We start from the raw sequence: 19,512 nt of genomic DNA, 5'->3' as shown, positions 1-19,512 counted from the left end.
GGCCAAAGTGCTGCCTACTGACCGCACTTCAGTGCGCTTTGAGCAATCTCCTGCAGCACTTAGTTTAGACACCTAGGAGCTCACAAGAAGGGTGGCTCCAGGTACCAACACTGACCTGCCCCTCTCTCTCCCTGAGAAGATGCTGCAGGAGCTCGATCTCCGCTTCAGCTCGAGTCAGGTCTCTGGCTGCTTGTCTGGCCTTTCTGCTGAAGTTCTCTGCTTCCTGCAGCTCCTATTGGGACAGAGCATGAGAAGGGCATTGCCATCATGATGGTCATCTCAGTCAGTCTTCCTCTCAGCGTGACCTCTCTGCTCTCATCCTACTACCAGCCTGGCTTAGTCACACACACACGGTGCCAAGCCTGATCTGTCTGGGGATAGTCTCCCAGGCCTGTCTTTCTGGCTTCTCATGGTCTCAATCTCACTGAAGTCTGTGTCACAGTCCGTACCTTAACCATCACTCCAGCCACCACACTAACAGCCTGTAAGGTAATGGGTTTTCATATACATAAACAGAATAAACATTTTGAGGGTCACAATGAGCATGGTGGCACATAACTTTAATCCCAGTGCTGGAGAAGACAGAGGCTGCTGGTGAATTCCTGTAAGTTCCAGGACAGCCAGGGCTGCATAGAAAATCCTATCTCAAAAAACAAAAACAAAAACACCCCACCAAATACTCCAAAACAAAAAACCATAAAAAAAGAAAAAAGAAATACTTGAGGCTCAGAGGAACTATACTGAAGTTTTCAAAACTTCAATCCAAGCACATATTGACAGAGATTTCTTTAAAGAGGTTGCTAGCCTTTAATATTCATTTTGTGGTTTCTTTAAGAACTCGGTACAATCTGGGGCCCGGAGCAACCCCAATGATGGGATATAATCACTGGCTCTTAAGAAATGCAGAGAGTACCATAGTAGTTTGAAGATGACCAAAGTCTGTACCAAGGATCCATAATTACGTGGCTGCATTTTTAAGATAGAGCTGGTAAAGACGTTCGGACTGTATGGACTAACCTCGGCTCGCTCCTGATTAATTCTCATGACAGTTCCATGCAGGGACTTGAGCTGGTCTTTAGCGATAGTGAGCTCGGCTGCAGCTAGTTTATCAGAAGCAGCCACAGCTTTCTTTAGACTCTTCAGTTCTTTATCTAAACCAATAAACTGCTCCTGAGATTTGGCATCTTCATGCTTCTTCTAAAATAAAAGAATCATAACCAAAATAAATAAATGAAGACATGAGCTCCAAGAGAGCCAGGATCTGTTCCGTGCTCCATGCCCACGTCTAGAATAATACCTAATGTATACTAGGTGCTTCATAAATATTTGAAGAGAGACAAAAACATTTGTGTGTGTGTGCGTGTGCACACACACATGTGCAGATGTTATTTCCCACTGAGTCATTTGAGACAGAATTCTTCTTGGAGCTTGTGTTTTCTCAGCTAGGCTAGAGCCAGCAAGTCCTAGCCATCGTCTTGTTCCAGCTTCCCTCACAGCTCAGACTGCAGGTGTATGGAGGATGCCAGTTTATTGTGAGCACTGCTGGTTTCTGGGTCCTCATGATTGCCAGCACTGCTCCCAACAGTCGAGTCATCTCTCCAGCTCCCCATGCACATAAAACTTTTTAAATAACTCTTTTCTTAGTTAAGAATCATGGACTGGAAAGATGGCTTAGAGGTTAAGAGCACTGGACACTGTTCCAGAGGACCCAGGTTGGATTTTTCAGAACCCTCATAGTAGCTCACAGCCATCTGTAACTCAAGTTCCTGGGAATCCTGGCCTCAGTGGAAGATGTGTGATGTACAGAGATACACACAGACAAAACAGCCATACACATAAAATTGAATGAGTAATATTTTTAAAAAACAACCTTCTAAACCCAGCCTTACTTCTTGGCACCATAACAGATGGACAAGGCTTTCAAAACAACTGTATCAGGCCTGGCTATACGATAGTGAAGACCTTGACATTTTTGAGGGTACTGAAGTGGACAAATCATGCAGCGTCTCAGGCTTAAGAGGCCTGATCTTTAAAGTGAAGGTGGGGAGAGGAGGTGGGACTGACTATAGCCATTTCCCCATTTCAGAGAGGGTGGGCAGGCTGCTCTGTGGAGTAGGCTCATGTGTAGAATTGGGAAATCGGGCTGACCAGGAGGAGGAGGATGGCTAGGGAGGGTGGTGACTGGAGAGTTCCTATAGGGTAACTTTTGTTCACTGGGATGGAGACGAGATGGCAGATATGAAGGAGGAGGGATGCCCAAATGACATGTGACAGTGAGGCTGTAGGGATACTACCGTGCTGGAGAGTGACAGTCCACCTCCCCAGGACCACGCAGACCCCAAGAAAGCAGTGATTTTAGTTTTGTCAGGGAAGTGAGAGAGAAGAAAAAGAAAAGGGACTTGAAGCTACTTCTGGGTGAAAAAAAGACTTAGTAGCTGGCCAAGGACTTTAGGCTGGACAAGAAAAGCAGAGACTGAAAAGCTGGAGGTGCTCTTCTTCCTCGTCCTCTCTCACCTGCCTCTCTGCCCCCCTCCTTACCTTCCCTCCCCCTCAATAAAACTTTTCTCCCAATGTGAAAAAAAAAAAAGGAGGCTGGTGAACTAGAAGCTTGAGTGTCAGCATGAGGAAGTTAGGGAGACAAGAGGTTGTGACTAGAGCAAGACGCTTCAGTGTCTGGTTTCAGAAGCGCTGAGTGAGATGTCTGAGTGGACTAAGGAGATTACACCGGGATGGGTGAAGGCAGATGGAGAAAAGGGTATCAGAGAGGCCAGATGATATGGGATTCCCCTCTGTATGCTATGAATATGTTTTATTACCACCGGTTAGCAAAGAAGTTGTTTCAGCCAATGGTTTAGTAGAGTAAAGCCAGGTAGGAAATCTGAACAGAGATATAGAGAGAAAGTAGGTGGAGTCAAAGAGACATCAAGTAGCTGCCAAAGGAGAAAGACGCCAGCCTCCAGCCAGAACCTTACCATTAGGCCACAACCTTGTGGTGATTCACAGATTAATAGAAATGAGTTAATGTAAGATGTAAGAGTTAGCCAGAAATGTGCATAAGCTATTGGCCAAACAGTGTTGTAATTACTATAGTTTCTGTGTGATTATCTATGTCTGGGCGACCAGAAATGAATGAGCAGCCTCTGCCCGAGTATCAGAAAGTGAGAGGGAGAGTTTAAAAGTAACTCCATGGAGCCGGGTGGTGGCGGCGCACGCCTTTAATCCCAGCACTCGGGAGGCAGAGGCAGGCGGATCTCTGTGAGTTCGAGGCCAGCCTGGTCTACAAGAGCTAGTTCCAGGACAGGAACCAAAAGCCACGGAGAAACCCTGTCTTGAAAAATCCAAAAAAAAAAAAAAAAAAGTAACTCCATGGATGTACCTGGGTGGACGAAGTGTTTCAAGGTGGCAAGCTAACCTTCTATTGTTTGTTAAGTGTCACCTCCATGACCCTAGTTCTCTTGTTTCCCTGTATCAGGAGAGTTTCAGGTCCATGACTACGTAACAAGACCCAGCTGTGAGGTCAGGCTCAACACTGGGTTAGCAACGAGAGCTGGATGTGGATTACTACTGACTCTGTCACCGGAAGCAGGTTCCTTACTTTTCTAGGCTCCCTACCTTTTTCTCTAACTCCTGGAGTTGGGTCAGAATTCTTTCTTTCTCTTCATCTGCTTCCTGGAGCTGGAGGTCTGTAAGGCCTTGGATTTCTTCCATACTTTTTAGGTTTTCTTGCAAATAGTGAATTTCATTTTCTAATTGCTGGATTCGTGCATTATGTTGCCTTTTATCAAACTTAATCTGTGAAGAAATAAAATTTTTATCAAACTTAAGATCTCTCTCTCTCTCCCACTCTCTTTGAGACAGCCTCTTGGTATATAGCCCAAGCTATGTTTGAACTTGTGATACTCCTACTTGATACTCCTGAGTGATGGGACTTGTGTGTGTATACATACATACATACATAAATACATATATATATACAAGTATATATATATACACACATATATGTAACCACATTAGTAAATGTGTATGTAAACATACATACATATAAACACATAAAATGTATGTTTTAAGCAAAATAAGAATGTTATGAAGCTACGGTTTCCTTACCAGGAAACATAAATATAACAAGGTTTTGTGCTAAATAGCGACCAGAGATATTTTTATCTTGCTCGCTGGGATTTGAATGCTTACCTCAGTGCTTGAACATCAGTAGGTTAAGATTCTGACACCACACTATACTTTGGTTATGTGGTATTATTTAATCTATCCATTATAAACTATCTCTCAGCTGCTTTCAAAACAAGGAAAAACCACTTTTACAAACAGGCCTGACTTTGACATCAATAACCACATTCAGGATTGGATTTTAGTCACAGACTAGTTATGAGTGAAAATAACAAGAGTATGCTCAATTTACATGTTGAAAACTGCAGCATTTGCTAAAGGCTACCCTCTGTCTGTCTCTAGTCTTTCTTACTCTGGCTTCAAGTGCTCTTTCACAGGCCTGCCTGAACTCCTCTTGTCCATTTGCCAGTTTCTCTTGCTGGAGAACCATTTCTTCATGAAGTTTCCTCTCTCTAACTTGTGCTTCCTCTTTTTCCCACTGGGATCGTGCAAGGATTTCACTGAGTTGTTTCTGTAGATCAGCAAGACTTTTCCCTAAGACATCTGAAGGACTATAGGTTCTAAAGGGGAAAAACAAGAAGGTATAAATGTGACATTTAATTCGATGCAAACATGTTCAATGCAGTGTTAAAAACTGAGAGTAGAAAGTATTGTGTGAAGGGACTGGTGTCAATTGCAGCATTTTGCTCAGTACCTCATAAGAGCAAATCATTGTACCAAATCACTGAGGTCACTCTGAAGACACAGGCTAAGAATACGTGTCCATAAACTTGATGTTATCCTGTTTTGTACTTATTCGCTACAAAAATACATATTGTTCTTTTGGATCACATACAACCAACTTCAAGAAGACTCTTAAATACTTTATGCTGTCATCAGAATTAAGCAATCTTGCATCACAGTCTTTCAGAAACATCAATCAGTACAACAGAGACTGAGGATGGAGAGCTCATGGTTGGTCTCAGGCACAGCTCTCAAGTGGAGAGGGTCACTCTAACTTGGGTTTACTTCTGCTTACCTCATTTCCCCATCTCCTAGTTTCAACTTTCTGCTTAGCTCGTCTACCCGAGCTGCTACTTCTTCTGGACGAATGAGACCATCAACCACGCGGCTGAGGTGGATTTGGAAATCTTTCAGCTGCTGCTTTAACACGCTGTTGTCGTCCTGTGTACAGGGGAAATGGAGAGTATGTGTTATCTGCCAGCAGACATTCCTTACTCACAGATACATGACCACAGAATGAAACTCATATGGTGCCTCTTTCAAATAAAAAGAATTGCTAAAATGTCCCCACGGTATAAAGAAAAGTGTTGCTACATCTGAAGATGGACGCTCACTAGTCCCTTGAGTGCCTGTGGTACTGGAGGGATCACTCTACTACACATCCAGCGCAGCGCTGCTGACTACAACGGAGGGTCTAAAATGGCGAATACATTTTTAAGCGCCCATGGCATCTAGAGGTCGGATCTGTAGACTGTCCCTCCCGATACCCTGAGGCAGCTTTCTCTAGGCCACAGTGTCCTCTACCACTTTACAGTTTTTTAAATGCTGTCTCCTGACCAGCTCCTGGACTAGCCAGGCCACCAGGGTAACAATACCTCTGTAGTGCATCCAGATGCCATGTTCTTTACATTTTGCCTTGTGTTTTGGTATATCATCATGTTTCCAATAAATCACAACAGATAGGCAACATTTTATCATACAATAGGCTTTAAGATAACTTTGCCTAGCCAGGTGGTGGTGTTGTACACCTTTAATCTGTTCAAGGTCAGCCTGGTCTATAGAGTGAGTTCCAGACCAGGCTTCAAATCTACACAAGAGAAACCTTGTCTTAAAAAAAAAAAAAAAAAAAAGAGATAACTTTTTCTTACTAGACTAAATGCACATACTATAAACACATGTAAGGATAGTTAGACCACAGTATGATATTCAGGTTAGGCACAGAAAATGTATTTGAAATAAGTTATTTTCAATTTGTAGGTTTGTTAGGACATAACCCCATCATAAATCAAGGACATCTCTAGAGCCTACTCCTGGCCCTATGTGATCTGACTAGGTGATATGACTACAGTCAGCCTACTGATTAGCCAGAAAAAAAATAGGCTCTTAATATCTTCATAATTTGAAGCAAGATATATAGTAGATATAAAGTCTGTACAAGAGTTGGACCTGAAACAATGTATCAATTCAGGACTGGGGTTTAGGTTGTGCTAAATATGATACACAGAGAATTAGGAAAAGACATGAGAACCACTGAGCCCCTAAAAGATTGATCAATGACTTTGATTCTTAGCAGCTTTGTGTTAACAGTTTCCTCCAAGATTGAAAACACTCCATCCTGCAGGGAAGCTCCTTAAGTAGGGACATAAACAACTCAAAACAGTATCAGGAAGTCCCTGAAATTGACCATATTTATTAGGTCCCTCCCTGCCAGAGTGAGCAGAGCTAAGAAGCAGGATCTCAGACAAGCCAAGCTGCAAAGACAACTGAGACCAGACCAGCTGCCTGGAAGAAGCAGGAACCAGCTGAGCTGCCTGGAAGAGGTGCCGACCATAGTCACTTGGAAGGACACTCTCCATCCTACTGAGGGCCTGCAGACTGTGCAGTGTGCTCCGGGTTCCCAGCTTATGTGAGCTGTCATGCTGGAGTGGCATTGGCGATGCAGCTGTCTGTGGGTCATTTCTGCTCCTGTATAACCTCTCACCCATATTCCTGTGTTAACACCAATAAACACTCATTGGTTCACCAAGCTGTACTTTGGTGGTATCTGTCCTTTGGGCTGTCTACTGATCCTACCAAACTGACTTTTAAGAAAGATAAAGGTAGAGAGTAAAAGGTGTACTTCTCATCAGAAGACCAAGCAAGCTCTAGTCCTAACCAAGGCAGACCACGGCAAGGCCAGGCTAGAAAGCGGACTTCAGTTTACACCTTAGAGAAAGGCCCATGAAGACTTGACTTTAGTGCTTTCTGGGAAGAGTTGCATAAAGAAGTATTTCTAGGTGAAAATATATTGGGTTTTTCTCTTTTGAGACAGGGTCTCACTATGTAGCCCTAATGTCCTAAAACTCACTACAGACCAGACTGGCCCTGAACTCACAGAGATTCACCTGTCCCTGCATCCAGAGTGCTGGGATTAAAGGCAGGAGCCACTACTCCCAACTTGAATTTTTCTTTAAAATACTTCAAAGAAAAAAAGTAGACCGAATGAAGCAATATTAATAATTGTATAAACCAAGCAATGGATCAAAGGTCATGGGGTTATTGTTTTTGTGATCACTTTAAATTTTCATAAAAATAAAATTTAATAATCTACTAAAGACTCCAAACACACACACACACAAAGTTCACACAAGAAGGAAAAACTGATTATACTTTTAATTGCATCTTTATTGAGAAGACTGTGAGAACTGTATAATTAGGAGACCTTACTGCAGCTCACTAGGGGAGACATTTCAATGGGAGAGGGTGCACTGATGTAGCAGTCTTAAGTTTGGTCTGCTGACAGTTCCTAGGAAGCACACAAGGAGTTGTTTTCACAGAGAAGAGGTAGAGTTTATAGATTCCTGTTTAATCTGGACACGGGCACCATTTCTTTACACTATCCAGTTAATTAAAAAACAAAGAAGCAGAGGCTATGGTGCAGCTCCATCCAGAGTTCATTTTCACCTAATACTTCAAGTTGCTTAGTGCATATTAGAGCAGGCTATTAAATGCCTAAGCGAGGTTGTCACCAGTGTTGGATGTTCCATGAGCACAGATCTCTTACCTGCAGCTTCTTAAGCTGTGTGTGGAGCTCACTGTTCTCCTGTTGCTTCTCTTCTGAGGACTGGACTTTGCCCAGGGCATCCCTGAGGGACTCTCTTTCCTTCTCCAGTTCTGTTTGAAGCACCGATTGCTCTAGCTGTTGTTGGAGGTAGCAATGACATTAAAGTGAGAAACAGGCATAGTTTATGATCCCAAGCAGCACAGGTACATATACAGGACCACTGCTATAGTTCTACATTTACGCACTGAAATTTAAAAACCCGACATCACTTTCCACACGTTCCTCTGACTACTTAATGAGGCATTCACATAAGAATTAGCTCAGCCTTGATATCCCATCAGAATCTTCAGGGCAGTCTCCAATACCAATCTTTGTAAGCAAACTGTGGTCCTCAAATACCTGTATCAAAAATAATTTCATGTACCTATTAAAAATGAGAAGCTGGAGAGATAGCTCAGTTTTTAAGAACATTGGCTGCTCTTCCAGAGATCCTAGGTTCAATTCCCAGTACCCACATGGTAGTTCATAACCATGTGTAACCCAAGGTCTGGGGGATTAGACACATTCTGGCCTTCACAGGTACTAGGAATGCGCAGGGAGACACGCAGGCAACACTTAAACACAAGGATTTTGAAAATACAGATGAAACTTGGCTTGTAATCCTAATGCTTGGGAGGCAGGGGCAGGAGGAGTGAGAGGTTGGCCTGGGCTACAAAATGAGACCTTCCGCCGGGCGGTGGTGGCGCCACGCCTTTATCCCAGCACTTGGGAGGCAGAGGCAGGCGGATCTCTGTGAGTTCGAGACCAGCCTGGTGTACAAGAGTTAGTTCCAGGACAGGCTCCAAAACCGCAGAGAAACCCTGTCTCGAAAAACCAAAAAAAAAAACAAAAACCCAAAAAACCAAAAAAACTAAAATGAGACCTTGTCTGAAAAGTAGAGGAGAGAGAAATGGGAAGAGGATGGGGGTGGGGATGGGGGAGTGGGAGGGACAGAAAGAGAAACAGAGGGAGGGAGGAAGGGAGGGAAGAAAGCAGGAAAGAAGGAAAAGGAAGGAAGGACGAAACAAAGTAGCAGGTGACCAGACCCCATGTCGGATTTACAGGTCTGAGTCTATGGGATCCGCATCTGATAAGCTCCACAAGTGCTTTCATGTGAGTCCAGTGTAACAACCAAGAAACCAAAGCCTCCATGCTCTATATATTCTATGTGGTCTGAAGCTCGATCCTGGTGGTTAACGATAGGGTACTGCTTTCAATACCAAGTTCTTAAAGTTCTTCTAACATTTTTGTTAAGATTTAGCCAAAAATAAAAGTAAAAGTACCAAAGACAGCATCATTCAAACTAGTTAGGGCAGAATTGAAAAAAAAAAAAAAAACTTACTCTGAAGAAAGATATGGCATTTAGAAATTTTATTTACTATTATTTAAAAAAAAATATCTACTTGCACTTTATTTCCCCAACCTGCTGTTTCCTGTTACTCTGATCCTGCAAAGGGTTTTGTAAAACTTAAATGCTCTAGAATATGCAATTCTGACACTTGGCAGGACTCTGACCTCTGGTAAATAAAGAACAGACCATGACCACTCCCGTACAAGTCCTTCCTATCACCGGACACGGCAGCAGGTGCCTTTCTGCCTTGTTATTTTACGTGTCTAAGTGTTTGTTAGCATGGATGTCTGTATACTCTACATGTGCCTGGTGCTTGCAGAGGTCAAAAGAGGGCATCTAATTCCCTGAAACTAGAGTTACAAATGGTTGTGAGCCTGAGTGGGTGCTGAGAATCCAACCTGGGTCCTCTGCTAGTGCTCTTAACCACTTAGCTATCTATACAGCTCTCCAAACTGTAGTTTTGTTCTATTTTGTTTTGTTGAGTTAGAGTTTCTCTGTGTAGTCCTGGATGCCCTGGCACTAGCTCTGTAGACTAGGCTAGCCTCAAACTCAGAGATCCCTCTGCCTCTGCCACCCTTGCCTGACCCAAACTGTATTTTCACGCTCATAAAGAATATGCTACATCTGGCCTCCCTCTTCCTTTTTGCCTTTAAGTTTTACCTTCTTTCCTCACTCTTCTTTTGCCCTTAGGTCTGAAGATCCTCACAGTATGTCGCCTCTTCCTTATTCTTCGGCAAGGGCACTCACCCCTTCCTTCCTTCTCTATTCCTTTCACTCCTGACTCCCCCTAGTGCCCACAGCCTCTTCACCCTCTAAACTACAGCTGAGACATTGCTTCTAAAGGTGGCCATGCCTTTCCCTCTTTCACCTGTCTCACGTGCTGGACTATCAATTTCTCAAGACAGGTCCTCAGAGGCCAGTACTTATTGGACGGATACTGTTTTCTCTAATTTGAAAGTGTGACAAACTAGTGGATCTTTCAACCATCATCAAAGGAAACAGCAAATAAAATCTAACACTAACTTAAAAAGAATCTCTTAGAGCTATTGTGAGAAAGGAAAACTAGGACTTATCAAATATTAACTACCAAGGGCTTTAATGCCCATCATATCCTTTATCTTATCATCTGCTATCTAACAGAGGAACAGGCTATGGGGCTCAGAGCCCCGAAATGATTTGCCCACGCTTACATAGGGGTAATGTTTGAATTCAGAATGCCAGACTCCAAAAAATATGCTCTTTGACATGTTCCATCAACTCATATCCTTATTATTAAAGATACTTAATATTAAGACTATGCCAAGTGTGGTGGCTCATGCCTGAAACCGCAGCACTACAAAGCTGAAGCAGGGTGCTTTCCAGCCTGGGCTAGACCACATAGTGAGATGCTATCTCAAAAGCACAACAGATAACAGACTGCTTAGTTTATACTTGGCATGTGCTCCACTTACCTGAGCGAGCCTTGTGAGTTTTTCCAACTCCTCCTTGAGCTGGCTGGCTTCAGCTTCTTTTAGTCTCAGCTGAGTCTCTAGCTCAGTTTCATAGGCGCTGAGCTCTCCTTGGGCTTGCTGCAGGGATGCATTCACCTCACGCTGCTCCTGGAGGGCACTTTCTAGCTCTGCAAGCTCCTGCAAAGTTCAGCATGTTTAAATGCAGCATCCTGAGTACCTTGAGAGCATCTACAAGTCATTATGACTAACCTGCGCACCAAATACTGGGCAATCGCTACTGCCTGGCACAGAAAGATTTATGAACAGCAGGATGGAGTGTTATGCTGGCACATCCAAGTTGACATGCAGAGCACTCTACTAAATGTAACCTGAAAATTCACCAAGTTGCCAACATGCTGTTTCCAAAGAAACCATTTGTGTGACACTCCAGTCTGCAAGCATATGAGGAAGACAGGAGTGGAAAATACAAACAAACAAACAAACAAACAAACAACTGTTCTTCCCTGGACCCAGTGTTTTTACACCACTGTGTCATCTGTCTCCTGAACGGCAACTCACTGTGACCACAGCACCATGGAGCTAGAAAAAGGAGGTGCATTATGGACCTAGATCTCTGACTGCAAAGCCCACACTTTTCTAATTAAACCACAGTGTGTTCATTTAACAGAAGAACAAAGGACTGGCATTCTAAAGATGGCAGTGACTGAACTGAGTGCTAACAAGCCAAGTGCCAGCCACTAAGAAGGAAAACACTCTCAAAACTAAACTATACTGACACACCTTCATGTGTCATATACAACTTCTGTCTATTTATTTGGTTATGGAAGAATTAGCTCAAACTACTGTGAATAAACAGGAAGAACCTGGAGTAACTTCTATTTAGTTTTGTAAGAACTATTTGGCACTGTTTGGATGAAAGGCAGTTGTATGTACTGTATGTATTCCAAAAAGGATTAACATCCAAAATATAAAGAATTCTTGCAGTTAACTAACAAAAGAAAGATGATCCAATACAAAAAAAATGATCAGAAAATATGAATAGGAATCCATTAGGCTAAGGAAATATGAACTGCAAAGAACAAATGAAAGGTATGTAACCACTCCAGTATTCAGGGGAAAAGAAGTTAAAACATATTATTTTATATGGAGCATAGAGGAACAAAGTAAAACAACACAAGGAGTCTACCAGGCAGATGTACAGAATGCACCTGCCTAGACCATGCACACCCAAAGGCACGCATGCACGTGCTCATGCACACCACTATAAATTCTGGAGATAGTTAGGAAAATCTGATGGTAGTTTAAATGTCAGATGACCCCAGGGAAGTACCCTCAGTTTTTCTAGATGTAAGAATGGCATTTATTGTAGTGATGTTGGAAACCAACAATAGTGATGAAAGTGATGTTTGAAACTTTATGAGCAGAAACAAAAGGTATATATTTATAAAATCAAAACCAAAATATTAATTTAAGGAGGCTCAGAGATATTTAACTACTCTTCTAATATTCCTGCAAATGTGAAAACTTTCATAATACAAAGTTTGGAGGAAGACACCTTTTAAGACTCAGCAGACTGACAAACTATTACATTTCCTGCTAGTGTGGTGACACACATCTATAATTGGAGCACTCAGGTGGTAGAAGCAGGAGAGTCACAAGTTCAAGGCCAGCCTGAGCTACATACTAAGCTATTTTTTTTTAATTTTTGTTATTTTGGGACAGTGTTTCTCTGTGTACCCTTGGCTGTCCCAGACTTACTCTGTAGACCAGGATAGCCCCAAACTCAGAGATCTGATGGGGAACCTCCTCAAGCCAATGGCCTTTAAAGGGCTGGACCAGGTTGGGGCATGACTTTTGGATACCCAGAGAAAGCCGTTGGCCCAGCCAGCTCTCTCTTGTTCCCATGCTCCACACCTTGAGGGTGGACCCCCTGTTCCTGTTCCGTGAGATTTTCCCTTACAATAAAGAATAATCTTATAATTATTATAATAATCTTATAATAAAGAATAATCTTTTGGAGTTATCTTGGGATTATTTGAATTGTGAGTTCCCTCATTGAACATGTTCAGCTTCATCTGACGATCCAACTTAGGACCCAGTTCACGCCTGCTCTTCAGGACACCTAGGCACCCCTGCGGTGCTCCCCATTTGACAGCTCAGCATCACATTCTCTGCCAGGGGCTGGTGACCCACCCATCACCCCTCTCATTTGTCTCTTCATCAGTCCTATCTCAAACAAGCAGCTGCCTCTCCAGCAAACCAGTGATCTCCGCACAGTCTGCACAGACCGCAACTCACACTGACGGAGAGCTTTGGGTTTTATTTTTATTTTGTCACCAACTCTCAGAATCGCTTTGACCACCTTAATAACTGCTTCTAATTTGTTAAACAAAGCATATTTTTCAGTATCTAACAAGCACAAAAACAAACCGGGATTGTCCATTGCTGCTTGCATCTCCCGGCCATGTGGCTGCTACTGCAACAGCTGATGGCCACTGAGGATTATTACACCTACTCCAACTCACTGCACCTGCCTTACAACAGGTAAGAGCTGGAGACGACAAAATTATGCTATGGATGGTATTCTGCAAGGCTTATGTGATTTTCCTTATATATCCCTTTATTTGATTCTAGGGTTTAGTTTTGTTTTTCATGTTATCTCATTAATATAGTTTGATAACAGAGCCAAGAATGAGGCACTTTTAGAAATGACACAACCTTTACAGACTAATAATGAACAGCTGGTTGGGCAAAATCAACACTTTCGAGAGGGATACCATTAATTTAACAGACAAAATCCAGTCGATGTCGAAGGGTGCTGAGACATTATCTGAAAAAATTTGCCCTGCTGAATTTAATAATTGGAATCTGTTGAAAAGTTATGATAGATTAATGGATAGGACATTTCTCCAGGAAGGTAATATGCACACCATCAAAATTATGTTCAAGGATGAGACGTTATCTTTACACTAGACAAGTTTCATACCTTGGAATCCTCAATGAGGACATTAGAACAGAACACTGGACAGGAGATTCAGACTTTACAAAAGGCAGCAGTAAAAAGATTTGAAAAGATTGAGGAATTTATTGAAACTGATGAGCAGGGACAGAAGGTACAAGGACAGGATTTAGTCTCATCACTACATGCCAGACTCTGGGATGGCTTACCCAGAGTTTTAACTGCATATCCAGTAATTTCCTTGGAAAGACCATTTGGTACAAAGTACCCTAAGGTAGTCAAAGAATATACACGGGAACCAATACATATGAGGTTTCTAAAAGAAATTAAATGAGCAATATTAAGCTTATGGACTACATTCGCATTTGTTAGGGAAATGGTGAAAACGTGGGCTTTAAGCAATAGGCTGATACACACAATTAGCTTCAATTAATCTCAGTGGTCCTAGAACATGGACCTCAGCTGCTTTGAAGTGTTATTGGAGAGAAGAGGCAAAAATTTTAGAACAACAGGGGAGAGCAAAAGGATTGGAGATTTACCAAGATCAAATTCTTGGTGAGGGTCATTACTCTGATCCTCAGGAGCAGGCTCTCTATGATGAACGCACCTTGTCCCTGTGTAGCACAGCAGCTTTAAATGCTTGCGACAGGATTCAGGAACCAGGAAAGAAAACTGAATCATATATTAGGGTTAAACAGGGCCAGAGAGAGCTTTTTAGTGACTTTTTATAAAGATTAACTAAGGTTATACAAGTAGGAGTGTAATAGACCCAGAAGCTAGATGTATACTTATTGAATCTTTGGCTTTTGAAACTGCCAACTTAGAATGTAAAAAAGTCCTTGGGCCTTTAAAGGTCAGATCAGCACCAATGGATGAATGGATCTTGCATACAATGAATGTTGAGACACAAGGCACAAAGCTTGGGTAGGAGAAGCGATTTCCAATGGTATGTTTTACTTGTAGCAGAATAGAACATCTGAGAAGGAATTCCTAAGAATAATGTCCCCTCTAGGAAGGCAAGAATATACAGTCTATGTCTCAGCCTTCTGCTATATGTAGGAGTGTGGCAAAGGCCGACATTGGACCAATGATTGTAGATCGACAAAAAACAGACAAGGCAACATGAGACTGCTGTGGGACAATGGACAATGGTCTTGTATTCTGTAAAGATCTGTCACTTGTATTGTTTTAATAAAACACTGATTGGCTAGTAGCCAGGCAGGAAGTATAGACAGGGTGACAAGAACAGGAGAATTCTGGGAAAAGGAAAGGCTCAGTTTGTAGTTGTTACCCAGACACAGAGGAAGCAAGATGAGAATGCCTCACTGATAAAAGGTCCCAAGCCACGTGGCAAATATGGACAAGAATTATGGGTTATAAGAATTGTTTAATAAGAAGCCTGAGCTAATAGGCCAACCAGTTTATAATTAATGTAAGCCTCTGTGTGTTTCTTTGGGACTGAATGGCTGCGGGACTGGGCAGGACAAAAACCTCTCTCAACACGATACCATTGGGAAACTCCTTGGGGGGGCCTCTCACAGGCCCCCATGTCAAACACAGTCCAGTCATTCCCAGTCACTATGAAGAACATGCTTCACCAGGAAAATTAAAAAAATCCATTGCCTATTGTAAAAAATCATACTGTTCTGGATGATGGAATAGAAATGAAAGAATCAAAAATTCCAGTAGGAAATAGGAAACATATGTTTTGTAGGACTTCTATAAATGATCAAAGACCAAAGCTAAGATTATGGATAAATAACATTGTAATTGAGGTATAAATAGACATGGGTGTGGATGTGAGTATCATTACTCCAGAATCTTGCCATCTGGATTGGCCTCTTTTTTTTTTTTTTTTTTTTTTTTGGTTTTTCGAGACAGGGTTTCTCTGTGGTTTTGGAGCCTGTCCTGGAACTAGCTCTTGTAGACCAGGCTGGTCTCGAACTCACAGAGATCCGCCTGCCTCTGCCTCCCGAGTGCTGGGATTAAAGGCGTGCGCCACCACCGCCCGGCCTGGATTGGCCTCTTTAAGAGGCAGATATTCAACTCCTAGAAACTGAAACCTTATCTCAAATGAAACAAAGCACAGGGTGGGTTGAATGCATAGGGCCAGGAAAGACAGGAAGGCTGAGGCCATATGTAGCTAATATTGCCGTGAATTTATGGGGTCATGATCTATTGCAGCGATTGAACAGCTAGATTAACATTTTTGCAGTCCCCAAAACTCATGTTTCTGGAAAGGATATTATAAGGTATTATAAACAAAGGTCACCAGTCATTCAGGCTGTACAAGAACACAAAGCAACTAGCAAATTTTGGAGGTACTAATGACCCTATCTTTAAAATTGTTAACTGAGAAACCAATATGGGTTAAACAATGACCTTTAACAGTAGAGAAACTGAAGGCTTTAGAACAGCTGGTACAGGAGCAACAAGATGCTCATCATATTGAAGAATCAACCAGCCCTTGGAATTCTCCTGTATTTGTTATTAAAAAGAAATCTGGGAAATGGAGAATGGTGACAGATCTTAGAGCTATGAATAAGGTATTCAATCTATGAGCCCTTTACAATCTGGAATTCCTCTGCCTTCTCTATTACCAAAAGGATGGCCTCTCATAGTTATTGATTTAAAAGACTGTTTCCTTACTATACCTTTACAAGAAAAGGTGAGGAAAAAAATTTGCCTTCACAGTGCTTACTTACATTAATTCTCAGCCTACTAGGAGATACCAGTGGAGCATCCTCCCACAAGGAATCCTCAATAGCCCTACCCTGTGCCAATACTTTGTAAATCAGCCATTGGAAATAATATGTAAACAATGTCTATAATTTACCATTACATGGATGGCATTTTGTTATCCGATTCAAATGCAGATACTTTAGAAAGAATGTTTGAAGAAGTAAAGAAAGTTTTGCCTAAATGGGGATTACAAACTCTCCTGAAAAAATACAAAGAGGAAATTCTGTCAATTACCTAGGTTATAAAATAGTTTTACAGAAAATTAGAATACAAAAGGCACAAATTAAAAGAGACCGATTGTGGTCTCTTAATAACTTTCAAAGATTGTTAGGAGACATTTCCAGTCTACGTCCATCTGTTGGGATAACACCTGATCTAATAATTCACTTAAACAAAACCTTAAATGGTAACAAAGACTTAAATAGTACCAGGAAATTAACAGCTGATGCAGAAAAAGAATTGATGGTCACTGAAGAGAAATTACAGGAGGCACATGTGGATAAGGTGAATCCAAATCTTAATTGTATTCTAGTCATATTGCCTTCCAGAATTTCCCCTACAGGAATTTTAATACAGAGGGAACATATTATATTAGAATGGATCTTTTTAACACATAAACCAAGTAAAAAAATTAAAAACTTATGTGGAAAAAGTCTCTGAATTAGTTATAAAAGGAAAATTGAGACTTTGTCAACTAGCAGGAATAAACCCAGCAGAGATGATAGTACCTTTTGCTACTGATGAAATTAAAAAGTTATGGGAAGACAATGAACCATGGCAATGAGCTTATGCTAATTTTGGGGAGAAATTAACAGCAATTATCTCAAAAGCAATAGAATTAACTTTATAAAGAGAACTACTTGGATTCTTCCCCAAATTGTACATGATGCACCAATAACTGGAGCCCATACATTCTATACTGATGCAAATAAATCAGAAAAGGCAGCTTACAAATCAGAAGAATTAAGTAAGGTGGAACAAAGCCCTTATAATTCTGTATAAAAGGCAGAATTATATGCTATTCTCATGGTACTAAGGGATTTTAAAGGACTTTTCAATATAGTTACTGATTCACAATATACAGAAAGAGTTGTCTTGCATATTGAAACCACTTAATTTATACCAGATGATACATAATTGACTTCATTATTCATTCAGGTGTAAGACATAATCAGGAATAGGCTTTGTCCCATATACATAATACACAACCGATCCCCATACAGGTCTGCCAGGACCTATAGCACAAGGTAATGCAGAAATTGATCAATTATTGATTGGAAGTGTGCTAAAGGCCTCATAATTTCACAAAAAATCAAATAGCAAAGGTTTAAAGAAAGAGTTTTCTATTACATGGCAATAAGCTAAGGAGATTATAAAGAGATGTCCTAATTGCTTTCTATAACCAAATACCATTACCTGCAGGGAGTTACCCAAAGGGTACTCAAAGGAATGAAATCTGGCAGATGGATGTATTCCACTTTACAGAATTTGGAAAATTAAAATATGTACAGCACACCATTGACACTTATTCAGGTTTTCAATGGGCAACTGCTTTGAGCTCAGAAAAAGCTGATTCAGTAATCACACATTTACTAGAAGTTATGGCCATCATGGGTATTCCTGCACAAATAAAGACAGACAATGGTCCAGTATATATATCTTAAGAAATTCAAACAGTTTTGCTTATTATAATATAAAGCATATTACAGGTATACCAAATAATCTTATAGGTCAGATGAGGAAGATCAAACTAAACTATAAATGGTATGCTAAACAAACAGAAAGGGATGGAAAATACACCCAGAAATAGATTGCATAGTATTTTATTCACCCTGAATTTTCTTAATGCTAATGAGAAAGGAACAATGGCAGCAGACAGAAACTGGATAATAGGAAAGTCTTCTGAATTAAATCAGCTGATATATTTCAAGGATGTGTTGACCTCACAATGGAAATCAGGAGATGTGCTATGTTGGGAAAGGGGTTTTGCTCTTGTTTCCACAGGAGAAGAAAAACTAGGGATACTATCAAAATTAATAAAGATTTGGTTTGAAAAAGAGAAAACTCTTGAGAAAGAGAAATGACGGCTCATCCACAGAGGTGATATCCATACAGGTGGTAAGGAAACCTCATAAGGGTTGGGGCAGGGTTATGTTCTTGTCTGTAGAGGAAACTACACATCCTCGAAAAGTCAAGAGACCTTGGACATTTGGATGCCTAAAGGGGAAAAAAATAACTATCCAGAAAGGATCACCAAGCAAAAAGGAATATGACCTATGAGGACAGGTTATATGAAAAAAAATTCATTATATATATATAAAGCTGGCTTTGGAGATGGAATGGCTATCCTTCTCTGAATCCAAGCAAGTTGTTAAAAAAAAAATTCAGACTTTCTGTCTCATGTCAGGAGCCATCTGGTATGGGACAGAAAGAAGAATTTAGGAAAAAATTTTACTCATCTCCATGCCTATTTTATCTATATTGTATATTTCATTGAATATATGTCAATATGAATAATGTTTCAGCTTTCCACAATGAACAGTAGATTTTCCTGCAGTAATATTTGATGTTTCCAGGAAGAAGATGGGGTCCCATAACAATGCCTACACCTAGTTGATATGTCATCACAATGCTGATAGTGCTACTCTAAGACCAGTTTTTGGGTACCAACTGCTGAAATGGTTCACCTTCTTACAATGTTCTGGCTAGAACTCCAAATAAGAACTTTAGAAAAACCTATCGACTACTCAGAGACCATTTGCAATTACATAAGACAGTAATCTTGAAACTTAACCATCATTTTACTTTTATAGGATCCCATAGAAAGAACATTGCTCCCATGACAGCTGGAAGCAATTCTAGAAGACAACGTCCCCTCTCCCAACAAAGTTTGTCCTCAGGGTTAGGCACACCATTTAGGGGTTGATTATTAGTTGGGGGTTAGTATGGAAATTAAGTAGACCTAGAGATCTCCTTGAAAAATAAGAGGGATGTTGAATGGGATAATAGGTAGATTAGTGTGAAGTTACTCACACTAATAATAGTGAGTAATAGAGTGAATACTTGTGAGCTATTATTTATG

General features: G+C 41.0%; 1 protein-coding gene across 8 annotated transcripts in view; it reads right to left on the bottom strand.

Annotated features, from left to right (window-relative positions):
* The window catches only part of Cntrl (centriolin), an 86,825-nt gene that overhangs the window by 32,445 nt on the left and 34,868 nt on the right, over positions 1 to 19,512 (bottom strand). For all 8 annotated transcript variants that reach the window (XM_057755597.1, XM_057755598.1, XM_057755603.1 and 5 more), the window contains 7 exons: positions 10,730 to 10,906; positions 7,889 to 8,023; positions 5,141 to 5,286; positions 4,475 to 4,682; positions 3,613 to 3,792; positions 1,018 to 1,197; positions 116 to 232 (listed from right to left, as the gene is read on the bottom strand). In XM_057755597.1, the coding sequence (XP_057611580.1) occupies positions 116 to 232; positions 1,018 to 1,197; positions 3,613 to 3,792; positions 4,475 to 4,682; positions 5,141 to 5,286; positions 7,889 to 8,023; positions 10,730 to 10,906 (1,143 nt within the window). The remainder of the gene's footprint in view (positions 1 to 115; positions 233 to 1,017; positions 1,198 to 3,612; positions 3,793 to 4,474; positions 4,683 to 5,140; positions 5,287 to 7,888; positions 8,024 to 10,729; positions 10,907 to 19,512) is intronic.

This window comes from Chionomys nivalis, chromosome 22, assembly GCF_950005125.1.
Source record: "Chionomys nivalis chromosome 22, mChiNiv1.1, whole genome shotgun sequence".
Taxonomy (NCBI): domain Eukaryota; kingdom Metazoa; phylum Chordata; class Mammalia; order Rodentia; family Cricetidae; genus Chionomys; species Chionomys nivalis.
Note: the sequence above shows the minus strand (reverse complement) of the source record. Positions and strands in the feature narration are given on the sequence as shown.